This window comes from Marmota marmota, unplaced genomic scaffold, assembly GCF_001458135.2.
Source record: "Marmota marmota marmota unplaced genomic scaffold, marMar, whole genome shotgun sequence".
NCBI classification, from domain to species: domain Eukaryota; kingdom Metazoa; phylum Chordata; class Mammalia; order Rodentia; family Sciuridae; genus Marmota; species Marmota marmota.
The window spans coordinates 22,619,431-22,646,999 of record NW_026000142.1 but is presented as its reverse complement, the minus strand read 5'-3'; the positions used below and the strand labels follow the sequence as shown (position 1 = coordinate 22,646,999).

The 27,569-nt window shown below is 38.5% G+C and overlaps 1 protein-coding gene across 2 annotated transcripts in view; it reads right to left on the bottom strand.

The window, feature by feature from the left end:
* Lamb4 (laminin subunit beta 4) overlaps window positions 1-27,569 on the bottom strand; it is a 101,575-nt gene that overhangs the window by 7,237 nt on the left and 66,769 nt on the right. For both annotated transcript variants that reach the window (XM_048786097.1, XM_048786098.1), the window contains 10 exons: window positions 26,473-26,697; window positions 25,366-25,586; window positions 19,555-19,651; window positions 16,929-17,304; window positions 14,012-14,172; window positions 10,917-11,122; window positions 9,729-9,932; window positions 6,637-6,781; window positions 3,753-3,960; window positions 1,535-1,673 (listed from right to left, as the gene is read on the bottom strand). In XM_048786097.1, the coding sequence (XP_048642054.1) occupies window positions 1,535-1,673; window positions 3,753-3,960; window positions 6,637-6,781; window positions 9,729-9,932; window positions 10,917-11,122; window positions 14,012-14,172; window positions 16,929-17,304; window positions 19,555-19,651; window positions 25,366-25,586; window positions 26,473-26,697 (1,982 nt within the window). The remainder of the gene's footprint in view (window positions 1-1,534; window positions 1,674-3,752; window positions 3,961-6,636; window positions 6,782-9,728; window positions 9,933-10,916; window positions 11,123-14,011; window positions 14,173-16,928; window positions 17,305-19,554; window positions 19,652-25,365; window positions 25,587-26,472; window positions 26,698-27,569) is intronic.

The window sequence follows — 27,569 nt, the reverse complement described above, 5'->3', positions numbered from 1 at the left end:
TTTTAATGACAGTTCTAGCTTGGATAATGTAGATTTTAGTCCCAAACTCATATGAGAGCCAACCTGTGTGGTTACGCCTCTATTCAGAGGCAAGTTTCTTTATTGGCTGGTGTGTGTGTGTGTGTGTGTGTGTGTGTAGTAATTTAATATTTCACTAAGGGTTTTGTCTTTCTGTGTCCCTGCTCTATGCAGGGGTCTTGTTACCTCCTTGCATGAGCTTTGTTTTGTCTATTATGCATGGCAACCATCAAACCCCAAAGCTATAACACACCAAGGATTGACAGATACCCTGAGCCTGCTGTCAGGTTAGTATTTGATTAGCTCTCTGCATTCATTGGCCTCTGAGGATTCTCAGGGCTTTTTTTTTTCTTTCCTAATATAGCTGCTATACATTTAAAAATTTTAAGTATCCTATCTAACTTTTTTTTTTTTTTTTTTTTTACTAGGAGGGCTCCTTAGCGTATTGGTCTACCATATTTTTAGTATGAAATCCCTTCCTGTGTCCTTGGGCATATGTGGGAATTTTTTCTGGAGCTGGAATATACACACGTTTTCTGTAAAGGGACAGATTGTAAATGTTTTACTCTTTGTGGTTCATAATTCTCTGTTCCAAGTATTCAACTCTGAGCCCTTGTGGTGTAAAAGCAGCCATAGACAACATGGCCATGGCTGGATCGTACCAATTCCTATTCTAGAGCATGTGTCTAGAAGGGGAGAACCTAGGGACCTCCCTTTTTTTGCTACACTGTGTATGCAACCCCCTCCTATTTATTTTCTGGTGTGTTACCTCTGTTGCTTTTTGATTCTCTTTTCAGGATGCATGTAGTAGATCTACAAGATACAACTCAATAATGGAGACTGAATCACTCTCAAGCCTGGAGGAAGGGGATATATATAACAGAGGACGGAACCCTGCAGGCAGAGCTTTCTCACCATGGACTGGGTCCTGCTCTGTCTTCCACCTGCCAGGCTCACCATCACCGCGGGTAAACCGTGGCCTACTCCCAACCAACTATGGATGGAACACATTTATTTAGGTGAGATATCTGTTTGGTTCTTGAACACTCTGATGGAAGATCATACTAGTTACAAAAATCTTGCAACACTTAACTCTTCCTTTCTTTGATTTGTGAGCTTTTACAAGTCTGTTCCTTTTCATGGGTTCTGGCCTCAAACCTACTGTTAATTACCTGTGTGACCTGACACAATCACATAGCCTCCCTGAGTCTTAGTTTCCTCAGTTACAAATTGGTGATGGCACTTGCCTCATTCCCCAGAACTGGTTACAACTAACTGAAATGATGTTGGAGGGCTCAGTAAAACATAAATTAAATGCATAATCATGTCAACATTAATGTAACAGTACTATATCAATGTAGAACTTTAGTTTAATACTTAACCCCACTCAAATCTTCATTTATCTTTGTAATAATCCGATCAGATAAGTAAGGCAAGTGTGACGTTGATTTACGTAAAAACTGTTTCCATCCTTATCATTTATTTCAAGTTAGGTTCAAAAAAGGTGGATAATTACCTGCAGTACATTCTTTTTTATTTTTGTTATCGTGGCAGCCAGCTGAGTAATAGTAGAGTTTGCCTGTCCTTGAGTGATTTGAGCTTGTTGCAACTTATTCAATGTTTTGTCAAAGTTTAACAAGACAGCTGCTGCTTTCCTAAGGTAAGATATTAGCATATCAGATTAGATAAATACGCAATTCTTGCTTTACTTCACCTTGAGAGTTCACTCAACTCAGTCAAAAACCTTTACTGAATTCTTTTGAAAGTGAATTTCAATTCCTCTTAAGCAGGGCAAAGTAATGAAGTCTTTATTTTGAGAAATAGGAATATTTAAATGCCAATAAAACACACACACACACACACACCCACCTACCTACACCTGGTAAAAACAGATTTCTTTGCACAAAGAAACTACTATCAGTCAGTTCCAGCTTTCTGATTTCTCAATTGCAGGGACGCTGCCCTCTTAGGTCCTTGCTGGAGTGGGGCAAGCAAGTCAAGAGGCCCCACAGACAGCAAGAGAGGACCAAGGACCCTGCATTTCAGGCTGTGTTTATTCAGGGTTATTTAAGCTTTGCTGACATTCCAGCTACCCAGGGGCCCAGTCAGAGGTTAAAATCACAAGCATTCCAAGTGATATAGACTATTTTACAGAAAGGAGCTCACCTTTGTCAACATTCACCAGATACTGAGATCTACAGGCTCAAAACTACCTTGAACAGAATGTACTAAGTGACTGAAATATTTGAAAGAACTTTGGAGACACATCCTTAGAAGTGTTTGTGTCCAAAGAACAATTATCCAAACTGCAAAATATCCCCTGCCCCATCCAACCATCCCTACTCCCAGTGGGAATTTCTTTTCCTTTCCAAACTTTGGGAATCCTCCCTCCTCCCAACATAAACTCCCCACCTGCATTATCTCACTTCTGTAAAATACCCAGAGCACTGCCTACGTATATGTATATGTTTTTTTTCCATATTCTTTTTTTATATTTTCAATGTACTACAACTTCAGACATTACTTAAGAAAGTAAAAAAGAGAAAAATTCCAGTAATTCTACCACCTTGAAAGATGCGGGCATATTTGAGTATTTTGTCCTAGAATTTTTTTTTTCTTTTCATGATTGAATTCCTCTTCCCTGTGCAATTCAGTTGCTTAATTTAAAAAGCATTACCATCACACTGACAAAATCTCTTCGTATTATTAAAAAAAAAAATTTAATCAACATCATTTTTAATAGCTATGTAATCATATTGTACTTACTTAAGCTTCCTGATTTTAAATATTAAAACCAGAAGGGGCCGGGCACTGTGGTGCATGCTTGTAATCCCGGCGGCTTAAGAGGCTGAAGCAGGAGGATCATGAGTTCAAATCCAGTCTCAGCAACTTAGTGAGGCCCTAAGCAACTTAGCAAGACCCTGTCTCTAAACAAAATATTAAAAGAGTTGGGAATGTGGCTCAGTGGTTAAACACCTCTGGGTTCAATCCCTGGTACCAAACAAACAAATTGGGAAGGAGTTGAACTTGCAGATGTGGAACCCTTCATTTGTTTAAGAGGGTGATGAGGCAGTTAAGGTAGTCCAGGTCTCAGCCCTGATGAGCATCCAAAAATGGTGCTGGATGTTCACGTTACCATCCAACTGATGATGTGACCTGACCCACATCACTCCACGCTCATAAAAATATCTTTCTGATGCCTTTTTGCTTGGCAAATTCTAAAGGAGTTAGTTAATCCTGTATACCATAGATTCCATTTTACTCCTGTATTATTCCTGGGGCATAATTTCCATTTATTCTGTCCTCCACCACCATAAATTTTTACTATAGTCTTTTTTTTTTTAAATTGAGAATTCCAAAGTAGTGCTTATTATAACAATCCTAAAATTACAAATGGACAAAGAAGGGAAAAAGACACCATATTTCAACGACCTGTTAAAATATCAGCATTTAATTCGTGGAATTTATTGGTATGCATGGGTATTAAGAGGCTTTGACCACTGGTAGGGTATTTAGAGTTTTAGCAAAACAGAAAGCAAGCATCCCTGCCCACTGCCTCCCAAATGCCCAGCTTCCTGGGGCACCTCCAAAAAGAGCTTAGCCTTTTATCTGGACATGGATCTATCAGAGGGTAATTTCATTGCACTTTATAGCTCCTGAGCAAACATTTTTTCAGATGACCTTTTAGCAGATGGTCTGTTAAAGCAAGATGAGAATATTAATACTGCACTTACTCAGCTGCTTTGGCCTTCACCAAAAGCTTTTGGGCTCCATGTGCTGCTTTTTTAAGCTTGTTCTTTTCTGTCCTGTAGTCCTCACCAAGTTGCATAAGTTTCTGTACTTTGTCAAATTCATGGGTTAGATTTTGTGATGTTATTGGTAGGTGGATGTCAAGCACACGATTTGCAACCTTCTCTATGTCTTCTGGAGGCACGTTTTCCTCTTAAATAAGAAGATGGATTTTAGCTAATCATGTTCCCTTAGCAAACTCTGTATCTACTACACAGAAACACAATGAACTCAAGTCAAATGCCCTGGCATTTGATAATGTGTCCCTAGAATACAAGGACTAGATTGCATATGTCCCATAGATGCTCTTCATCCTCAACCTTCTCTTGCCCCTGCAGAAATGCTGCTTCTGTAGTGCTGAATACTTACTGAGTAAATGCGTGTCAGAAAAATGGAAAACGAAAGACTTGGAACACTGTGCATATGCTCCAAAATATCTTCCTAAGAATTCTTTATTGTAAGTGCAGATTCAAAAGCAGTACAAATGTTTAAATGCCTGCCATTAAAATTTAAACACAGTGAATAAGAGAGGAGTGAGGTTGGGTATGAAGTCAACACAACTCGATTCTGGTCCTCCATGACCATAAGAAGGCTCACAATTTTTTGCTCATCTATATAATTGGGCAGCTATTCCTGATGCTATTGTTCAAAATTCTGTTTTGGAAGGCAATGTGCCAATACAGAGTGGAGTACCATGTGAATAGCACATTGCAAAGAAACTTTTAAACACACCCATTCCTTGCTTGTCAGAAAAGTGAAACTGGTCTCCTTTAAGAACTAAAGTGGAAGATGGCAGGTAGGGTGTGATGTCACAAGCATTTGTCACTCTCCAGCTCCTGACTGACCACCCATTACACACAAGGCACAATGCTGAGTCCTGCAGAGAAAACTAGAGATGGTTTAGACACAGGTCTTATCCTCAAAGCTTTATGGACAAGAGGGGATATAGATGTCCAGTGTATGCAAATATTGATCATAGAGCAGAAATGGTGACTATGAGACGAAATGCTGTGGATTCAGAGGAAGGAGAAAAATACTTCAGGAAAGACTTCTAACTGGGCCTTGGGGGATGCAGGTTAAACTAGTAGAGACTGTAGGGTGTGGGGAGGGTAGAGGCATCCTAAGCTGAGTGACTTGCAGAAGCCAAAGCTCAGGGTGGTACAAGAAACAGTGATGTATTGAAGGGCACCTAGGCTGGTTCCATAGTTTGGCTATTGTGAATTGAACTGCTATAAACATTGATGTGGCTGCATCACTGTAGTATGCTGGTTTTAAGTCCTTTGTGTATAGAACAAGGAGTGGGATAATTAGGTCAAATGGTGGTTCCATGCCAAGTTTTCTAAGGAATCTCCACGCTGTTTTCCAAAGTGGCTTCACCAGTTTGCAGTCCCACCAGCAATGTATGAATGAACCTTTTCCCCCACATCCTCGACAACATTTATTGTTACTTGTATTACTGATAATTGCCATTCTGATGAGACTCAGTGCAGTTTTAATTTGCATTTCTCTAATTGCTATTAGATTAGAATAGTGTTGAACCTTTTTGCATGTACTTTTTTTTTCAAATATATTTATTTTTTTGGTGTAGATGGACACAACACAATGCCTTTATTTTTATGTGGTGCTGAGGATCGAACCCGGGTCCCACCCCTGCTAAGCGAGCGCTCTACCACTGAGCCACAATCCCAGCCCCTTTTCATGTACTTTTTGACCATTTATATTTCTTCTGTGAAGTGTCTGTTCAGTTCCTTTGCTCATTTATTGATTGGTCAGCTCAATTCAACAATAGCCTAGCTACGGAACCAACCTTCAACAGATGTATGGATAAAGAAAATGGTACATATACACAATCAAAAGAAGAATGAAATTATGACATTTGCTGGCAATTAGATGGAACTGGAGACCATCATGCTAAGTGAAATAAGCCAGTCCCCCGAAAAACAAAGACTGAATGTTCTCTCTGATATGTGGATGTTAACACACAACAAGGGAAGGTGGGGAGGGGAAGAAAAAAGTCATTGGAATAGACAAAGGGAAATGAAGGGAAGGAAGTGGGGAGGGGAATAGGAAGGATAGTAGAATTAATCAGACAGAGTTTTCCTAGCCTTGTATTTGAATACACGACCAGGGTAACTCCACATCATGTATAACCACAAGAACAGGATCCTAATTAGGATAAGTTACACTCTATGTGTGTACAATATGCCAAAATACACTCTACTGTCATGTATATCTAAAAAGAACAAATAAAATAAAATAAAAAGGAAACAGTATATGACAACCCAGCACAGAGGCGCACACCTTATAATCCCACTGGCTCTGGAGGGTGAGGCAGGAGGATAGAAAGTTCAAAGCCAGCCTCAGCAACTTAGTGAGGCCCTGAGCAACTCAGTGAGACCCTGTCTCAAAATAAAGCCCAAAAGCTCGAAATGTGTCTCATAGTAAATTCTAGGATTTATTACTAAATTAATCTTATACAGAAAGCTATAATTTTTTTGGCACAGAGTTAATATTTTGAGATTATTCTTGTTAACAAATTTAGAACCAAGCAGTACATAATCTTTCTGATTTAGGAATGTCATTTCTGATTAATGTAATTTGAAATTGGTTATAATTCTTGAGTATGAATATTTAAAAAAAATTTTTTTTTGGTTGTAGGTAGATACAATACCTTTATTTTGTTTATTTATATGTGGTGCTGAGGATTGAACCCAGGGCCTCACATGTGCTAGGCGAGCGCTCTACGGCTGAGCCACAGCCCCAGCCCTTGAGTGTGAATTTTTAAAAGAGGAAGAAACAAAAATTATTCTCATGTTGAAAACATATTACCTAATAAAAAGTTCTTCACTTTTTTGATTAAAAGATTCAGTTTTTCTTCCTCGAATTCACTTTGGTTTTTCATATTTGCCAGTTTCTCATTTAGCTGCAAGACATTGTTTTTGGAGACTTCTGCCAGTTTACTTATATTTTTGATCTGGAATAAGAAATCAAAACAACCATGAGTAATGTATGAAAAAACTAAGCACATTCTGTGATATTTAATTACTTAGCTGTCACTAAAAACTAAATAGAAGTCTAGATACTTAAACTATGAATTCATTTTAAAGGACTCTTTCAATTGGTGATTAGTATCTCTTTCATTATCGTGTTTTCACAGTAGCATGAATTTGCCTTTTATAACATTGTCAGTGATCAAAATATTATTTGAAAACCTTATCAACCTAGCACTAATACATTTTCTTAATATCAATCTAAAATATGAGTTCTGTTTTAATGAGATGTTTTTGCATCTTCCAATACCAACAACTTGCACAGGACTCACCAGCACTCCCTGCCTGCAGTGGCCACCATGTTTAACAAGTTGAAAATGTTTTCTTTTATATAAGTTAAAATAGTTACTCTTCTAAACATTCCTCTACTTCAAGTAATGCACTTTCTCTGAAAGCTAACTAGAAAGCATTCCTTCTCCTAATAAATGAGCTTGACCTGAGAGTGGGCTACAAAGATAAATTCCAAACACTGTGTGCTTGGTGGAGGAATGATGGAGCCGATAGCAACCAGAAGTGCAAATTCTTAATTGTGATTTGAGAAAGGTCATGGGCTTTTTCTTAGGATTCCAACAAATTAGAGAGAGGGAGGAGAAAAGCAGAAAGCAATAGAACAATATTGCCAACAAGCTGAGCTTTAGTGAATAAATTAATTGTGACAGAAATAGGGCCAATTAGGATCAAACATAATTAGGGAGGAAATACCTTCCTTTATTTCTCTACAAAAGGAACCTCCCTAATTTGAGCCATATAGATTTTGTGAAAAAGCATTTGTGTTTTGGTCATTAGCAAGTGATAAAACAAAAGAGAAGTATTTACATGATGAAATGTGTGTATCTTAATTCTCTAGAATTTTCTTAACTTTAAAATAGGTTTCTATCTATTTGAATGGGTATGGATAGCAGTAAAATGAGGATTCCAGAAATAAATATTCTAGACAGGAAAGTACCAAGTGATACAGATGAAATCTCAGAGTAGATTAGTTGATACCATATTCAGAAAGAGATTGCTAAATTACTTCACTCTTAAAACATCTCTCTGTAATCCATCTTCTGTCACAATTGATTTCTGAGAATTCTCTCACAATAGAAAATAGTACCCTATTCTATCAACGCAGCCGATCCCTCTCTCACCCTTATCTAGCTTCCCATTTATGTGCTGATTAACCCAGACTCTCCCAATACAGACTTCAGGGTTTATCTTTTATCACTGATAGTCTAACACTATTATTAACTTAAAGATAAAATCAAGCCACAATCAAGGTTCAATTCAATGGTGTCTTTTTTTTTTTTTTGAAGGACCAATATAATAGTTTAAAATTACATAAAACAATTCTATTTAACTACTGGGACTTAAGACCAGGATTTGCAGTTATGACTGCTGCTGTATTCCCAACTTCTAAATCAATGTCTGGCACATGTTGGCATATTTGTATATAACAGTGAATATTTATGAAAACAATGGGGAACTACATAAAAGTGAAAAACTAGGGCTGGGGATGTGGCTCAAGCGGTAGTGCGCTCGCCTGGCATGCGTGCGGCCCGGGTTCGATCCTCAGCACCACATACAAAGATGTGTCTGCCGAAAAACTAAGAAAATAAATATTTAAAAAAATTCTCTCTCTCTCTTTCTCTATCTCTCTCTCTTAAAAAAAAGTGAAAAACTATGTAACAATACAAAATTGTGGCCATGTATATAGAATTGTTCATCATTTAGTACATGTAGGATATTCTCCAGCTTGGCTCATCAGATACTTGCTCCAGAACTTGGACTCTGTAAGCAAGTGGACAAGGATGTAAGGGATGTGTATGTGTTTTTCTTGGCTGTGGTTCTCACCCAAATCCCAAGCTTGGCCCTTTATATTTCTCTTAATTCTGAGACCTAGAGGTCCTTACATGCATTTCTTTTTTTTTGTTTGTTTGTTTGGGAGTTGGCTTTTCTTGCTTGGGAATGAGAATGCTGATTAACCCAATATTCAACCCATATTGATTTTAAAAATTCCAGTCCTTAAATTTTTTTTCTTCTTCATCAAAGGTTCTATGTGCATAGTCAAAATACAAGTTGCATCATTGTTATTTTCAAAACCAAAGAATTCAGTGCATCTCGAAAAAAATCTAAAGGACTAGGGATGCAGCTCAATGGGGAACACTTGCATAGCATGTCTGAGAGCTTGGTTTTATCCCCAACATCAGAAAAGAAGAAAGAGTTTATGACAATGACAACGGCAACAATGATAATGATAATGATGAGCTAGGTGCTTAAATATGATACTTATTATAAATATGAGCAGAAAAATAAACAGAGATGACCATAATAACTTTAAATTAACTTTATCATGTCTACCAACATAGGAAGGAGATCAAAGCCTTAGGGTGTATTCCTATTAAAATATTTTCTAGCATTAAACCAATATGGAAATTTATGTACTTAGTAGAATTTTAAATAAACCTTTGAATTTTTGAAAAATTATTCTTTGCTTTGAGAGAGCTATAATTTTTAAAACTTTAAGGCTACATTTCTATGTAGTGTTTTCTATAAAAAAAAAAAACAAAACAAGTCCACACAAGTCTATGACCCACAGAAATACCCCTGGAGTTTTTTCTTTTCTCCTTTCTTTAACACACACACACACACACACACACACACACAAACACACACACACACTCACCCCCCACTCTCAATATTCACACTTTAAAATCTACATTCATATCCATATCTATATTTTAATAATAGAATACCTATTGTTTCAGTCACTAGAACACCCAATATGTAGAATCTATCTTCTCTCACTTGGAAGTTAAATGGCACTTCAAAATTTTTCCGTTTTCTTTATTGCTACAATTTTAAAATCAAGCAAGAGAAGAGATTATTTACCTGATTCTTCAACCCTTGAGACTGGTTGTTCAAATTTTGAACCACAGATTCTGCATCCTGGGCTTTTTGGAGGGCATTGCTTGAGAGGGTCAGAGAGTCATGACAGTTGGGACCACCACACCGCCTGTGTCCCTCAGAGTCCCTGCAGAGAGCTCCCCCACAGGGTGAGAGATCACATGACAAGTTCCCAGGTTCTCCACACACCTCACAGGAGAAATGATTTATGTTAAAAGACAACTTGTTAGCAGATTTTCTAACAGCACTGAACTCTTTGAAGTAAGGCATTGCTTTATTCATGTGAATTTCTTCAACAGTTATTCAAGCTTGGTAAATGGGGGTGACCTATTGAATGTTTCCTAGGTAACTAGGTAACTGAATAACTACCTAAATTATTTCTCAGTATTGTGCCAATATGTCATTTTTGTATTTATAGTTTAGGGGAAAAATGGTTAGATTTTAGGGTCTCCATGTTAATTTAATTTTTATTCTTTTAAAATGTGTATTAATTTAGCTGGGCACAGTGGTGCATGTATATAATCCTAGCAGTTTGGGAGGGTAAGGTAAGAGGATTCCAAGTTTGAGACCAGACTCAGAAAGTTAGCAAGATCCTGTCCTGAAAATAGAAATATAATAAGGAGTGTGAATGTACCTCACTGGTAAATAGCCTCTCAGTTCAATCCCCAGCACCAAAAAATAAAATAAAATAGGTATTAACTTTTACTTACAAAAAGCAAGAGGAGTAAATGCCCACAATCGGTATACCATTTCAGAAATAGTAAATAATATAAAACAATAAAGTCAGGCAATAATCTTTAATATGATTAAAAGTTAATCAAAAATAAAAATTAAATATATTTATATATTTTGATAAAATATATATTACATATTATTTATATATTATATATTTGAATTGCTCACACTTTTATTAATCTAAATTTAAAAGTAAGTAAAAGAAAACTATAAAATAGGGAGGACTGGGGCTGTAGCTCAGTGGTAAAGCACTTGCTTCACACGTGAAGCACTGGGTTCGATCCTCAGCACCACATAACAATAAACAAATAAAATAAAGGTATTGTATCCATCTACAACTAACAAATATTTTTTAAAAAAGACAGTGAGATACAATTAAGAAGTTTGTATACCACATAGAATCCACCAACACTTTTACGTACCGTTATGAGTATTTACCTTCTCATTCAATATCTGGATATCTGGTATCTTAATCTGCTTTAACTTTTCCAATGGCAAGTTTTCTTTTGAGGTCAGTGTATCTAAAATGGTAAGCAAGCTGGTCCTGGTGTTTACAGAGTTATTTATGATGGAACCAGTTTCATTAGTTTTCTTTTCAGCAGATGATGATATGCGGTAATACTTCTTGATATTTTCTAAGGAATCTACATCAACACAAATTGAGGTAAGCTAAATTTTGTGAAAAATAATTGCATCATCTCTCACTATGATCATTCTACAGTTTGGCTACTATCTTGGTCGAAACTTTCACTACAAAATTTCAAGATCCTCTTGCTTGATTTTGCCTTTAATGGGGAAGAAGAGACATAGTATAATAGATCTGGACATGAGATACACAACTTTGACATTAAAGTCCACTGGGATGGATTTGTCCTGGTTCCACTCTCTACTTTCTGGATACATCTTAGAGCTAATCAGTTAATCTCTTAGATTTTGTTTCTTTATTTGCAAATTCTTAATACTTTGTGAGGACTGAGATAATATGAAAAATTCTGTAAAATATGTCACAAATATAAAGTGTTGACTATAAACACCTATATAAACTCTAATATGATAAAACAATTAAGTTTACTTGACTGTAAAGAGCAGGAGTTGACAAACGATTCAGCAAAAGTCAGAGAATTAATGTTTTAGGATTTTCTGGCCATGATGTTTTTGTCACAATTACTCAACTCTGACATTGTATGTGGAAAGCAACAACAGGTAAGGTTGTGTGTGTTTTTTAAAATTTTTTTCAGTTGTAGTTGGACACATACCTTTATTTTATTTATTTTTATGTGGTGCTGAGGATCGAACCCAGGGCCTCCCATGTGCTAGGCGAGTGCTCTACCACTGAGCCAGAACCCCAGCCCCTAAGGTTGTGTTTTAATGAAATTTTATTTGCAAAAAGAGCCCATCAGCAGGAATTGTCCTAGGGCTGCACTTCACAGACTCCTGATGTTGAGGCTGACGATGTTAGCTAAGAATAGCTAGTTGAGAGTTTTCTTCTCTTGTTCTTTCTTCCTTTCCTGGGGATTGAATCCAGGGATGCTTTACCACTGATCTATATCCCCACCCCTTTTTAAATTTTTTAAAATATTTATTTTGTAGGTGTAGTTGGACACAATGCCTTTATTTCGCTTATTTATTTTTATGTGGTGCTGAGGATTGAACCCAGGGTCTTGCATGTGCAAGGCGAGCGCTCTACTGCTGAGTCACAGCCCCCCTTTTTAAATTTTTATTTTCAGAAAGGATCTTGCTAAGTTGCTTAGGGCCTCATTAAGTTGCTGAGGCTGACCTTGAACTTGTAATCTTCCTGCCTCAGTCTCCCAAATTGCTAGGATTACAGGCATCTGGTTGCCAGTTGAGTGTTTTTTATATGCATATGCTTTGATTTTCTTCCTCAGTCTTCAGCAAACACAGTGAAGAATACATTAGTGTGATCATTATCATTTTACAAATGAGAAAACAGAGGCTCTGGTGAGGTAAGTTATTTGCCAAGACCTCACTGGTAAGATAGCAAGCCAGGATTTGAACCCAGTGGTTTGACTCGAGAGCCTGCATTCTTAACACTTCTATTTTCTGTATTTGTGATAAAACATGAATTCATGAATGTAATATGGTATATTTTAATGGATATTAACATACATTAGACTTTTAAACTATACCTCTACATTTTGGGAACTGGGGGCCAGGCTCCTGATCTTTACCTCCTACATAAGCATATCCAAGCATAAAACAACCACACCTTATCTTTTCAAACTTTCTTACCATTGTCATGCTCTTAATATATCACGTTTCTCATTTATCATGAAAAAACTAAAAACACATTCCTATTTCTTGGAATGATTTTTAGTTTTTATTTATATGACAGATTTATCTCTGTCCTGTGACGCTCTGTTCAATGGCCACCTACTCCCTGAAGCCTTTCCTAATAAGCCCAGAAAGAATTCTTTGCTACTCTGCTTCCAAAGCAGTTGCTAGTGTTAACATGGTTGTTTCTATTCCTGTCTCCCTCAGCAGACAGGAATAACTCAAGGGCAGGTACTTGCTGATTCATTGCCTTATTTCTACTGACCAGCATAGTGTCAAGAATACAGAAAAATCTGGGTAACTACTGTTGGACTGCAAATTTGAGAGGATTAGCATGCGGTCAAACTTTATGCAGAAACTTCTTACCTTCAGTGCTTGCATTAAGAATGCTAGATTGCAAATTATTTCAGATTAGGAATCAGTAAATTGTGTTGAGCATCATTAATAGATCTGTGGTAGAACTCATTTCACTAAATGTAGGCATTCTTCAGGGAAATTAGGCATTCCTAATTGTATTTTTTGCCCTCTCTTTTGGGGTTGAAATTAGATGAAAAACATGTATTTTCTCCCATTTCTTCTTAATTAGACAGGGTAGGTAATTCAGTATTGCTTCTCTTGGTAGTAATAGGTTGTCCATCACCAAATACAATAGGGATGTCATCTTAAACAGGAGATGAACTACACGGTTTTGTTTAGAGTTCCATTTATTCTGTAAGTTGATTTTGCTTTGGCACGGCTCACATTCAGTTTTAAGAACTATGCAATGTGATTTCTAGTATGTTGCTTGACTAATTCCTACAAAGTTCGTATGAGAAATGTTGTGTTTAGTTCTTTTTGCTGCATATTCCTTTGTATTTGTGGTTGCTGGAAATGCAGTAGTTTACACCCAGGAAGGCACAGAAACCTCTCTCTCATTTGTTTACAGCCGTCTTAGAATTTCTAAGTTGCTGATTACTCAAGACACCTTATAGGGTTTAGCATTAGATTTCTTTGGGTTTTAGTATTTGTTTAGAATCAGATATTGTTACCTTTATTTGTTATTTTGAGCAAATGTTAACCAGGCTCTGTAATGTTTAAAAAGCTGACCTCTTCATATACAAACAAAACATTTAATGGGTGTGTTTGCATGTTCTAAAGCATTCAGGCGCCATGGTTAAGTATGGGATGACTCACTAATGGAATGAACGATGGATTTCATCAAACTTCATGCAGAAACAGTCAAAGACCATTTTTCTTCTTACCTTCAGTGCTTGCATTAAGAATGCTAGATTGCAAATCAATTTTCTCCTGAACGTTTTCAAGCAAGTGGTCTGTTTCATTCCTCATCCTTACTATGGTTTCTGTCAGATCTTGGAATTTGTACACCGTTTTCAATTGTTCATTTAGATGCGTGATTTGTTTTCTGTTGGAGAAATGAGGGTTAATGTGTTTACTGAGGGTAAGGTATTATGTGTGATATATTACTGAAAAAACATGCCACATAAATTGCTTTTATTATCTTGGGTGTACTCAATTAGAAGGGACCCCCCTCCATAAACACAGTTTTTCATTTGACTCTATAATTCTGTTTATGGTTCATTTGTTTTCTCTTAATTAAGCTTCCTGAAATATTTCATTTAAACTAATACCTGTATACCAATTCTGGCAGAATAAGGGTTTATAATCTTTCCATGTCAACTATTTATGCTCTCTCTTTCTTTGCTTTGCATTTTAAAACATGTATTTAGACATGGTTCATTTAAATCAATTTAAAAGAGGCCATCTACCTCTGGTTTGCAACACATGATAACAAAGAACAAGTCACCCAGCCTAAAGTAAAAATCAGTTCTTAATTTAGAGTAAATCTATGTTCAACAAATTTTGTTTCAGTGCTCCTTCTGTGCAGGGTCTTAACTTTAATTTTCATGAGTGACATGGTGAGCGTGTTCTGGGTCTATTTTTTCGTATCATCTTCTCTTTGATCATGCATACCTTTGTAAAACCTCAATTTGCTGGGTCCAATATATACAGCTGGTTCAAGTAGATTATGAGTATATCCTTTGTGATGCAGAAACTGGGTGAAAATCTTGGAGGGTACACTTAAGGGAACATGAATTATGGGACTAATTTATCTTGGCACAAGTACAGAACATTAGCTAATGCTTTCCTAGCTTTTTCTTCTCTTTCTTTTCTATAGACTTTTCCTTCAGGCTTCAGTTGTCATAACTATGATTCTTCAGACTAATAGTGATAACAATAAAAATAATAATTATTGTTATTCCTTAAATACTATGTGCCAAACTCTATACTAAGTGTCCCATCTTGAGTAATTCTCCCAAGAATCCTATGAAACAAACACTTTATCTCTCTTTTGTTCACGAAGAAGCTGTAGCTTGGAGAAGTTATGTTACCTTCCTGAAGCTACACATATCTAGTGGATGCAAACCAGGGAGACTTGACTTCCCAGTACATGCTTTTGACATCCCAGGTTCTCTGTCTTCCTGCTCCCCTTTGATTTATAATTTATCCAGCAAATGTTCATTATGTAATTACACTTGGCTTAAAAAGACAAACACAGGAGAAGGCAATCCCTGCCTGGGAGTCCCCTGGTGAGGCAATGGCAAAGGAGCACAATGAAGTGGGAGGATGGAATAGGAAACACAAGTCTTTCTCTGAGAAGACCGGTAGCCACCACCGTCTTCTCGTCACTGTAGGCATGGCCCCGGGATCCCCCTTCTGCTGTCTTCTCTCTGGCTCTACTTAGGGCTCTTGCAGTCTTTTTGCAGACTGGCTCATTCTTCTTTCTTGTTGGTACACTGACATTTTCCTGACATCTATAACCACAAACCACTGGTCTTGGCCTATGCTCATCATCAGGCATGTTTTCTTTGGGCCACTTAGTGCATTTTACAAGTGCTATTGGGTTAGCTTTAGAATGCTTTAAAATGAAAACATGTCATGAAAATCTAAATGTCTGTGTCTCATAAAAAGCAGGGGGATCTGGTAACACAGGGCCAAAATCTTGCAGGGCAAAAGTCATTAGAGGGTAGAGATGTGTCTGTTCTCATTGGCCAGCTTGACTTGGCCATGTGATTTCCCTGGGCCCTATCACTGTGTTTATGAGGTGGTGGCCCTTTCTCAGAACTATACAAGCAGGCTGTATCTCCTTCCTTGTGTAACTTTTAAGCAATTGTCATATATATCTGAGATATTCACATATCAATAATGAATGACCTTAGAGTTGCACTTGAGTTACATAGGACATAATACTCTATAGCTTCAACTATTTCTTAATTCAGGAACTTTTAATGGGGAGTGAAGACATTGTATTATATAGCCTCACTTTTTGAGATTTCTTAGTAGACTATGAGCTTCTTTGAGGATAGTAACTATACCCAGTTCATCCAGGTTTTGCCCAGAGAAAGTTGGCACATTCTGCCTCAGGAGTCGAGGTGCCCGTCCTAACTGTGCAACTCTGCCATTCCAGAGGGAGAGCAGCCACAGAGGGTACGTGAATACATGAGGTTGGTTATGTTTCAGTGAACTTAATTCACAGAAGCAGGGCTGGCTTGGATTTGACCTGTGGGCTGTAGTTTGCTGATTTCTGGCCCAGAGAAACCAATGTAATCTTGAGAAATGGTTGATGAATGGGGAAAAAAAAAGGAATCAACAATATGTAATAAAAACAATCTTGCATTTTGAAGGTATACCATATTTGTTATAAGACTGCACACTAATGTATGGGCTTCTAAACAACTGAAAAATTTGGGAAAATTTAGCAAGTTTTCCATGAGTGCTTTGATAAAAAATAGTATTATTTGTATTAGAAACAACTATACTTCCAGTTTGTCTTTTCAGCTCTGCTGGGTTTGAACTTCCCAATTAATCTCCTTTCTCTGTGGGTGGAATCATGCCCTCGAGTGTGCTGGGCAAGTGCTCTACTACTGAGCTAGGTTCCCACCCCTCAATTAACCTCTTATTGACCGTCTTTTTGTTATAATCAATGGCATCTGGAAAAAATCACATACAATTCTAACAAGGCAAGAAAGACAGACCAGCAGGGTTACTAGCCTGGTTATTAACTGAACACTTATCTATTCCCTGATATCAATGAAGACAGAGGCAGGAGCTGAGGTAAGTCAGGAGCTGGGCTATCTTTCCCTCAAGCACAGAGCTTACCTAACAGAGTCATGATAATCCTTGACTTTTAAGAATTCCTCAGATGAGAGAACAGGATGTTTCAAAATCCTCTCTATTTCAGACATGTTCTCTCTGAGGCCTTTGAAGTCGACCTCACAGACCGGCAGGGTCTCTCTTTTATCTTCCATGTTAGCAGCCAGCCTAATTAACCCTTGCACTGCTTTGGAGAGGGAAGAAATGGCTTGGTCCCATTGATCAAAACACAAGTGACATCGAAGACAAGTAGGGAATTCCTGACCATGACCCCGGGCACAGTGGTCACATCGCTGGCCGCTGACACCCTCCCGGCAGTGGCACATGCCTGTGTCTGGGTCACAGATAGGCTTCTGGGTTCCTTCCATGTTGCAGTCACATGCTAAAAAGGAAGAGAAAAGAAGCAAAGAACGTCACTTGGTGTTTTGCTTATGACTAGCTCAAGAACACAGCTCTCTCTTCTTTCCTGAAAATCTTTCCAACGTATGTTTCTAAGGTGGCTATTTAAAAACTATACAATTTCAGAGATCTGTGCAATGGTCATGCCTCTGTATAAACATGCCTCTGTATATTTCAATAGCAAATCAGTTCATGGTTTCTATATGGAAAACTTGGGAAACTGTTTTATATATTGTGTGTGTGCCTATGTATGTTCTTTATCTGTTTGAGGGAGACATGTGGATTTGATGGTGGGTAGCACTTCAGACATGCTACTGACTCAAAGAAGTCCCAGGTGTGCTGGGTGTGCTGACCCACGATGTCTTCCATTACATAAGGGGGAGCTATTTCATTCTCAAAAAGTGGGGGAATTAAATGCATATTATCTTAATTTTGAAAAATTATCTGATGCCCCATAGCACTTTGAGTAGGTTCCTGATCAAATCAGAGGATGGACGATGTGGGAAGCTATTGTCATCATTGCAATCTCTCAAAGATTAGGGAATCACTGGTCCATGTCTTTCAACTAATTGCAAGAAACAAATGATTTAAAAGGCATTTGACAGTTTGAATATAAATAAGGCCAATTACAAATACAAACTGATTAACACCCTAACCTCCTCAACTAGATATTATCCAGCACATATTATCAGATTTGGTCCAGGGGCTTCAGCAGGAAGCCCTGGGGGTAGTGTTATCTCACTTCCCCAGCTGGAAGGCAAGGTTCCCTCATCATTACCTGGTCTCCTCCAGGAGCTTTAGTGGAGTCTGTGGCCTGTGGGGAACATTTGTAAAGTTTCTCTATTGCTTCACAATAAAAGGTGAAAGCATTTTTATGAAATAAGATTATTGGAATATTAGATGGTTATGGAAAAAGAGGTCCTCTAAGACAAAATTTCCAAAGGTTAAAATTTCTCCCTGTTTTTTGTTTTTCTTTTCTTTTAGGGGTGATAGTGCTGGAGATTTTAACCAGCACTATCAGCAGCAAGCACTCTACACTGAGCTACACTGCCAGCTCCTCCTCCTGGTTTTGAAATGATCAATTCTGCTTAGAAAACTAAGTAAAGTGTAGCATGGAGAGAACTCACTGAGTACACATATTTGAAGGGGGCAAGGGAAGGATGGCAATATTTTTAGCCACAAAAGACCATTTATACAGAAATGGAGAGGAGGAAAGAGTTATCATGATTGGCGATATAGGGGTGACCATGATGGTAAGACCATCACATTTGACATTTCTTTGGGTTGATCTCCTTTGGAAGCTGATTTTAAAAGGAGATTAAAAAATCCTGTTCCCTAGAACCAACCTAGACTCTAAATGTGCACTAATGTGGCACCCACTAACTGAATGTGGCTATTTTAAATGAAATAAATAAAGAATTCTGATCCTCTGTTTCAGTACATGCTAGTTACCTGTAGCTGGTAACTGGGCAGCATGGAGGTTGAACATTTCCCTCACTGCAGAAAGTTCTATTGGACAGAGCTGCTTGAAATGCTGCTATTTAGGGCTCACATACGTCGTAATGAAGGCCACTGGAAGAAACTCCAAGAGGATAGTGGTGTCACATTGTTTGTGACACCTAAAACACCCAGCAGGCGTTCTATGAATGTTTATTAACTAAGTAACTATGGGATAGACCCAGGGTCATGGATCACTTTGAGGAAATATTTATCTCTCTGGCTTCCTATGCCTATCTCCCAGCCTCTCCCTCAGTCCAGAGTGGTTAATTTTCCCCCAAACACTTGTAAACATCAGAAAATTGACTATAAATCATGGTCCTAGAGGTCTGTTCCACTGTAGTGAATTCAAGGAATTATTATTATTATTTAGTTGTAGTCTCACTATATTGCCCAGGGTGGCTCCAAACTCCTGAATTCAGAGATCCTCCTGCTTCAGCCTCCCAAGTAGCTGGGACTAAAGTCATGCACTACCATGCCTGACACAATTTTGAGGGATTTGAATATAGGCTAGTTTTTAATACAGGCTAAAAGTTTTAGCATAGGAGAAAACTTTTTTGTAGGGCAACAAAAAGATTATTTTCAAAACTCAGATAAAACTTTGTGAATTTTCAAATGAAGTCCACATCTAAAATCAACAACCAAATGAAGGAATTTGAAACTCAGTGGGTTCATCATGTGCCCACGGCAGGGCCAGCTGAGTGTACTCACATGCTTAAAGAGCTTCAATACTTACGAAGGCATTGCCCGAATGGGTCACCATAATAATTTTCCTGGCACTCATTACAGCGTTTCCCACCATAGCCCAGTTTACATAGACATTGGCCTGTAAGCTGTGAGAACAGTCACAGGTGAGGAAGGGATGAGCTCTGTGGTGTGAAATATAATGCATTTGCTCAGGGAACATTTTTCCCTCCAGTGACTTAGAACATACAGCTGTGCAAAAGAGGAGAAGGATGATTCCCACGGCCAGCAAGCACCCTGGATAATACTGAGACTCAGGAGCTAATGTGTTTTGGCCCTAGGCTGTTGGATATACCGCCTGTGTCCAGCTGTTCAGGGACAGGTGGCCCCAAGTGGGGAAACATACACAGATGTAAATGAAAACAAAACACATATTGGGAAATGGGCCACATTCTTTCCCTCTACAGTTATGGGAGTTTCCCCCAGAAGAGAGAGATGGGGAGAGAAGCCAAAGACCTGGTCTAACATTCATCAATTAATTTGGCAAGTAATGTTTCCATTAAGGAATGTAGATTGTATTAACTGAGCTAGGGTTCTGCTAAAATAAAAAAAAAAGGATTGTTTTGTACTTTATATTAATCATTTAATGACTGTCGTTTAACTGTGAGGGAGAAGACTAAACTTTCTTGAATCCTCCCAACTGGATTATTGACTAGTTGTTCTAAAAACTGAGGAGGTTAGAAAATAATAGGTGAGAATACAAACATAAAACACTATTGTAGTAGTCCTAAAGTATGCTTGACCAAATCTGTTTAAACGTCAACTCTGTCAGAAGGCTTCCAGTAAATTAGCAGCTAGATTCATAAAGTGACTGGGTCTACCAAGTTTCTACTCATCTTTAGATTCCCATTAGCTTCTGCTAAAAAAAAAAAAGAAAAGAAAAGAAAAGAGGGAATGATAGGGAGCTTGCTGCTCTTGAGGCCTGTTGTACTGCTAGTTGGTCTGGATTGTTGGGCATTGATTTCTCTACTGATGCAAAATCTGCCTCCTTGTAACTGGTTCCTACTGTTATGAGTCCTGACTTGTGGAATTGTATAAAACAGGGAGGCTCCCTGTTTCTTAACAAAAGATGGCCATCTCAACTGGCTTTTGCATCTCTTCTCCAAGCTGCCTGCCTCCAATTCCTTCAAACCTTCATCACAGACTAGCATGGTTCTATCCCTTATTCTAGTTGCCTTTTTTTTGGACATAACCTCTATGTTATGTTTAAAATATGATGCTGAGCAGAAAGACAAATCCTGACCACTCTCATTCATATGCATGTGGAAGCTTAAAAAGTTGATCTCATAGATGTAGAGAGTGAAATGGAGGAGGCGGGAAGGATAGAGAGAGGGGAGAATAGAGGAGGGCGGGTTGATGGGTGCAAAAATACAGTTAGGAGGATTAAGTTCTAGTCTTCTATAATATAACAGGGTGATCTAGTTAATAATTTATTACATATTTCAAAATAGCTAAAAGAGAGGATTTTGAATGTTCCCAACACAAAGAAGTGATAAGAATTGAGGTGATGGATATGCCAAGCATCCTGATATGATTATTACACATTGTGAATATGTATCAAAATATCACACTCTACTCTATAAATGTGTATAGTTACTGTATGTTAATTAAAACTTTTTTAAAAATTACAAAAAATATGGTGCTCAGAAATGACCACAATGCTCCTGGAGCTTCCTGACCAGCAGAGCAGATATGGAGCAATGACTGCCCTGAGCTGGGCATGCTGTGACCCCGCTCTAGTTGGAACAGGCATCACTCCTTTGGCAGCCCTGGCACGCTGCTGGCTCATTTGAAGCTTGAACTTGCAAGTGAAAATTTTCAGATATTTTTCACAGGAGCTGGTGCCAAGTTATTATCCTGTATTTGTGTAAGTGATTTTAAAAACCTAATTGCACAATTTTACTTCTACCCTGTTAACATTTCCTTTTGTTTCTAGCCTACACGACAGCCTGTTAGGTTGTGCTGTCTCCTGCACATTAGCTTACAGCTTTGCAGTATCTGCACATTTGAGAAACTTCTTACTCCAACTCTGCTAAACTGTTGATGAAAACATTGGACAACACATTGGGATCTCTCTATGGGAATGCACTAGGGGCCACCCCTGGCTGACACAGAGACATTTATCAGTAGTTGTTTGAACAGCTGGGAATCTAATTATTCACATGTCTTCTTTATACTCCAATGAAAAGTGTTTCCTGATTGTAGAGAGTAACCTTCCACATGGGATCCACAGTGGACCAAACAACATAAAATACCCTTGCTATGAGGTGCTTTTTGGTTAAACAAATGTCATCTGACCTTCAGCTTCATAGGCTTCCTTTAGCCTCCATGGCTGAACTGAGTGTTGAGTAATGCTACAAAGATGCTTCCCAAAGGGTCTAAGAGGCATGTGGGACAGAGCAGTCATCCATGTTAGAAGTCCCTCATGAATCAGGAAGCCCAGCAGTCTGTGGCGTTCTACCAATTTATTCTATGGTTAGTGGCTACAGGTAAGAAGGGAACACAAAAAATGGGTGTGTTCACCTAGCATCCAGATCTTGAACTCTAACACTATCTCCAAAAAAGGAACCAGCACTCATTGGACAAGGGGCTGATTCTAGGACTGGAGCAAGAAATACATAAAGATGAGCCTGAAGCATTTTTCAGTATAAAAAAATAAGGAAGTACTTTGAAAAACCCTACAATTTGGGGGTATGTCAAGAAGACACAGGGGCCTAATGAATGAGCTTCCAATGGTTAAAGTTGGAAAAATTTGAACAACAAAATAATGTTGGACCATAACCAATAGTGTAAAAGTATCCATGAATTCATGGTGATATAAATAAATTGAATAAATGCATAAATGGGGGACAACAAAAATATCTCCAGTGCAGAAGAATTCCAACTATTCATGGAGATACTCTGCCCTCCAGGGGGTGGACATAATTCCTTGCTGCTTGAGTGTGGGTTGTGTGTGGCGACTTCCATCCAAGAGTACAGTGTGTAAAGGAAGAAGAGAGTGACTTTAGAAGACAGAAACCTGACCAGTGCTACCTCTGCCTGGTGCCCAAGATTCACGTCAAGAGTGATAAATCAAGCTCCTTGATCCATTTTGAGTTAACTTTTGTGCATGGCGAGAGGAGGGGATTCAGTTTCATTTTGTTGCATATGGATTTCCAGTTTTCCCAGCACCATTTGTTAAAGATGCTATCCTTCCTCCATTGCATACTTTTAGCCCCTTTATCAAATATAAGATAGTTGTAACTTTGTGGATTAGTCTCTGTGTCCTCTATTCTGTACCATTGGTCCACCCGCCTGTTTTGGTACCAGTACCATGCTGTTTTTGTTACTNGGCAGCCATTATGAAGTCAAACAACAACAAGTGCTAGCGAGGATGTGGGGAAAAGGATACTCTTGTACATTGCTGGTGGGATTGCAAATTGGTGCGGCCAATTTGGAAAGCCGTATGGAGATTCCTGGGAAAGCTGGGAATGGAACCACCATTTGACCCAGCTATTGCCCTTCTTGGACTATTCCCTGAAGACCTTAAAAGAGCGTACTACAGGGATACTACCACATCGATGTTCATAGCAGCACAATTCACAATAGCTAGACTGTGGAACCAACCCAGATGCCCTTCAATAGATGAATGGATAAAAAAATGTGGTATTTATACACAATGGAGTATTACGCAGAACTAAAAAGTGACAAAATCATGGAATTTGCAGGGAAATGGATGGCACTAGAGCAGATTATGCTAAGTGAAGCTAGCAATCCCTAAAAAACAAATGCCAGATGTCTTCTTTGATATAATGAGAGCAACTAAGAACAGAGCAGGGAGGAAGACCAGGAGGAAAAGATTAACATTAAATAGAGACACGAGGTGGGAGGGAAAGGGAGAGAAAAGGGAAATTGCATGGAAATAGAAGGAGACCCTCATTGTTATACAAAATTACATATAAGAGGTTGTGAGGGGAATGGGAAAAAAAACAAGGAGAGAAATGAATTACAGTAGATGGGGTAGAGAGAGAAGATGGGAGGGGAGGGGAGGGGGGATAGTAGAGGATAGGAAAGGTAGCAGAATACAACAGTTACTAATACGGCATTATGTAAAAATGTGGATGTGTAACCGATGTGATTCTGCAATCTGTATTTGGGGTAAAAATGGGAGTTCATAACCCACTTGAATCTAATGTATGCAATATGATATGTCAAGAGCTTTGTAATGTTTTGAACAACCAATAAAAAAAAATAAAGAAGCCAAAAAAAAGAGTGATAAATCATGTTAATAACATGTACCCTTAATATGATGTGATGAGAAGGGGAACACTTTACCTCCTAGCTCTTCTCAAAACCCATAGCTCCAGTCTAACAAGGAAAACATTGGATTAATTTTAACTAAGGGACATTCTACAAAACACCTCTCAAAACTGTCAAGGTCATCACTAACAAGGAAAGTCTGTGAAACTGTCACAGCCAGGACTAGCCTACAGAGACACAATGACTCACTATAGTGAGTTCTGGGTGGGTCTTGAAACAAAAAAGAGATATTAAGTAAAAACTGAGAAAATCTGAATAAATAATGAAGTTCAGTTAATGATAATATATTGATCCTGGTTCATTAATTGTGGCAATTAGTGTAAGATGTTAACAGCGGGGAAAACTGGTGTGGGGTACATTGTCTCTGTACTATCATCAGAATCTCACAAATCTATTCTAAAATAAAAAAAATTTTCATTTTTGAAAAGGAGAATGGTAGGTTTGTGTGGGTTGGTGGGGGAGTGTTGCAGAAGAGGAAGAAGAGAAAGGAAAACACATTCTATATGTAAGAACTCCCTTCAAAAATGTACGTTAGACTTGACCTTTGAATAATAAATTGAACAGTGCAGCTGAAATTGGAGGTGAGCTATGCATACGAATTATGATTACTCTAGCTTCTTAAATTAGTATTTTGATCCAATTAAACTCTGATCCCTATATTGTGAATTTGTCTTTTTCTAAAATTTCTTACTATTGTTTTATCCTCTCTCATCTCTATTAATGTGAAAAATGGATTCATTAAGCCAACAAACAAGGCAAAACAAAAAAAAACAAATTATGATTTGACATTTTTTCATTAATAGATATTATAATAATCTTTAAAAATTCTGTGCCCCTTGTTTTATTGACTAAAAACCATAGTTAAGTAGTGTTAGCTGTATATTCTGTGGTGACCATTGGCTCCCAGTGGCCTATCTAGCCTGGGCTCTTTAGAAGCACTCATGCTGGTCTGAACATAAAGAAGAAATCCTGCTTTACCACACATAAAGAAACTTACAAGTCCTCAGAAATGACAGCTCCATTTTAAAAATGGAATTGTGTCTCTAGCACGGTAAACAAAACAAAACAAAAAACCCAACCAACCAACATAACAACAGCAGCAGCAGCAGCAACAACAACAACAACAAAAGGAACTGTGGATTCTGAAGGCACCTGTTTATTTATAAGTAATTTCTGGTTAACAGCCTATTTCTTGGGTCCTCCCTATGATCCTGAGAGGGAAGGTTGGTATCTGGGCTTTGTTGTGCAGGAAGTCTGACTTCCCCAGTCACAGACAGGCCTAAGGAAAATGGAAGTGGGTAAGCTTAACTCAGAGATCCTCATACTCTTTTTCTGAGTCTTTTCATTCCTTAGTAAATAAATACCAACTCTGTGTCTATATAAGGTTATTCATGTCTAAAAACAATAGCACACTTAGAAAATTTTCTTTACACATTTGGAAGGCACATTTCAGTCAATACAATTCTCACTTTTGAATGCACTAGGAAGTTTTAAAGTGTCTTGCCTGGTCACAGTGGCTGCTTTGAGAGGTCTGGTGGTCACAGTCACATGACTGACATCCCCTGCCAGGGACAAGATTCCAGTGTCCATCAGCACAATGGTCACAAGCCAGGCCTGTGACATTTGGTAGACAAGGGCATGCACCAGTGATGGGGTCACAAAGGCAAGCTTCCTCACCAGGGGGACACACAGTGGGACTGACTCCAGATGGGTGGCAGGAGCATCCTGAGATAAGAAAGCTGTTGTTAGAAGTAAATTCAATAACACTGGCATTTAACAAACCATGGGAATAGCTTTTTAGACCTGGGTATATCGTTTTTTTCCAAATGAATCAAAGAAAACCCTCATAATAGCATGGGATTTATTAGAGAATCTAAGCTGAACCCATTCAATTATTTTTGATCCCCCCCAAGTGCCAGTTTCACACATGTCAACCCACTGTGCTCTGGGAGCTCACAGTAAGGATGACTATAAGCCTTACTTTCCCCTTATGTCATTCGCCGAAGCCCTTTTTATTTAAATGATTTGGGGAAAAAAAAGGATTACTAAATCAGTTTAGGTTAGTGGAAATAGTTAAAATATCCACTGATATTTTAGTGCACATTTTTTCTTTCTTTTTTCACAGACTAAATCTTGGTCTTCCACAGTGATTCTCACATTTATACATTAAAGCCACTTGATGAGCTTCTTAAAATACAGATTCCTGGGCCTCACAGAGATTCTGATTCTGGGGTCTGGCCTATAACCTAGGAATCTGCATTCGAGTCTCCCTACCTCACCCTAGCTCCAGGTGATTCTGGACCCTGTGGACCACACTTTGAGAGATATGCTTTGAATCTACTAGGACAGGTGTTAAAGACAAGAGTCACAAAAGGCAAATGAACAACAGCAGTGAGAACATTGAGACTGCATTTGAGAGAGCCTGCGGTGACACTGCACTCATTTCTGTGGGTGTCAACTCAGAGAAACAGTCCTATCACCCAACTGGTGTTGGGTGCTGCTTTCACTTGCAGGGACCGGCCTAAATGAAGCAAGCATGGGAAAGCTGACAACACATTAATGAGCTGCCACTCAGCCACCGCATTCCTCCCAGACAGCTTTGCAGACTTACTTCTGCAGGTCTGATTGAGGGCTGATCCAAAGTGACCTGGTTTGCAGAGCTGGCAATTTGTACCCTGAGTGTTGTGCAGACATCGAAGGCACTCCCCTGTTATTCGGTTGCAGGACTCTGGATCAGTTACATCTATGTTGTTGTTGCAGGCACATGGCTGGCAAGATGCTCCCGAAACACTTGGATTACCGTAGAAACCAGGAGCGCATTCCCCACACTGAACACCTGAAGGCAGGTGGTAAGAAAAGGGAACAGGATGAGGCATAAGTGTTGGGTAATGGAGGGGGATTGGTGTAAATAGAGAATTCTTGGACTCCTTTAGGTATAATGAGAAGTCACACCTTTATTTCATTTAGTATTCTAAATGAAATAAAATATTCATTTAATGTATTATTCATTCAGAAAATTAAAAGATCATACAGAACTAAGAAGTCTTTGGTGAAGAGTAGATTCTAGTCTTTATCAAAAACTAAGAAGTTGTGGGCACAGTATTTCTAAGTCCTTATGTCACCAACGTTACTCTTATGTGCCCCAGGACTGAAAGTTCAGTGCAACAGCCCCACTCCTCCTGATGGCACACCAACTTTCACCCAATATGAGAGGGGAGCTGCGGTTAAAATGAGGCAGCTCTGAAGGGAAAATGCACCCCCCCCCAAAAAAAGTGACGGATTGGGAGGTGTGTTTAAGGTGAAGAAAGGTAAGAGCAGTTTTTGATATATGAGCCCTTGAGGGTGTTTCTCCCAAGCACCAAATGAAGAAGCCATCTTTCTCTCCAACACTCTTTCCCTTCAAACCTCCAGGGAATTGCAGTGTTTAGGTGCCCAAATGGTGGATCCACTCTTCATATTTTGGTTTATCCCCTTGGAAATGCTCTTAGCCTAAAGATGGCCTCAGTCCTTAAAAACTGTCGAATCAAGCCAAACTGTGCTTGGAGAAGAAAGAAGAGGCAAGAATTAACCAAGGCCATGTATAACCTCAGGTGTAACAAACAAGAGGAAAATCAGTCCTGTGATTTGTTATTTATAATGGTAATTATCCTTGAAGAAAATAATATTGCCATATTTTTAAGTATAATTAAATCAAATAGACTTTTAAAG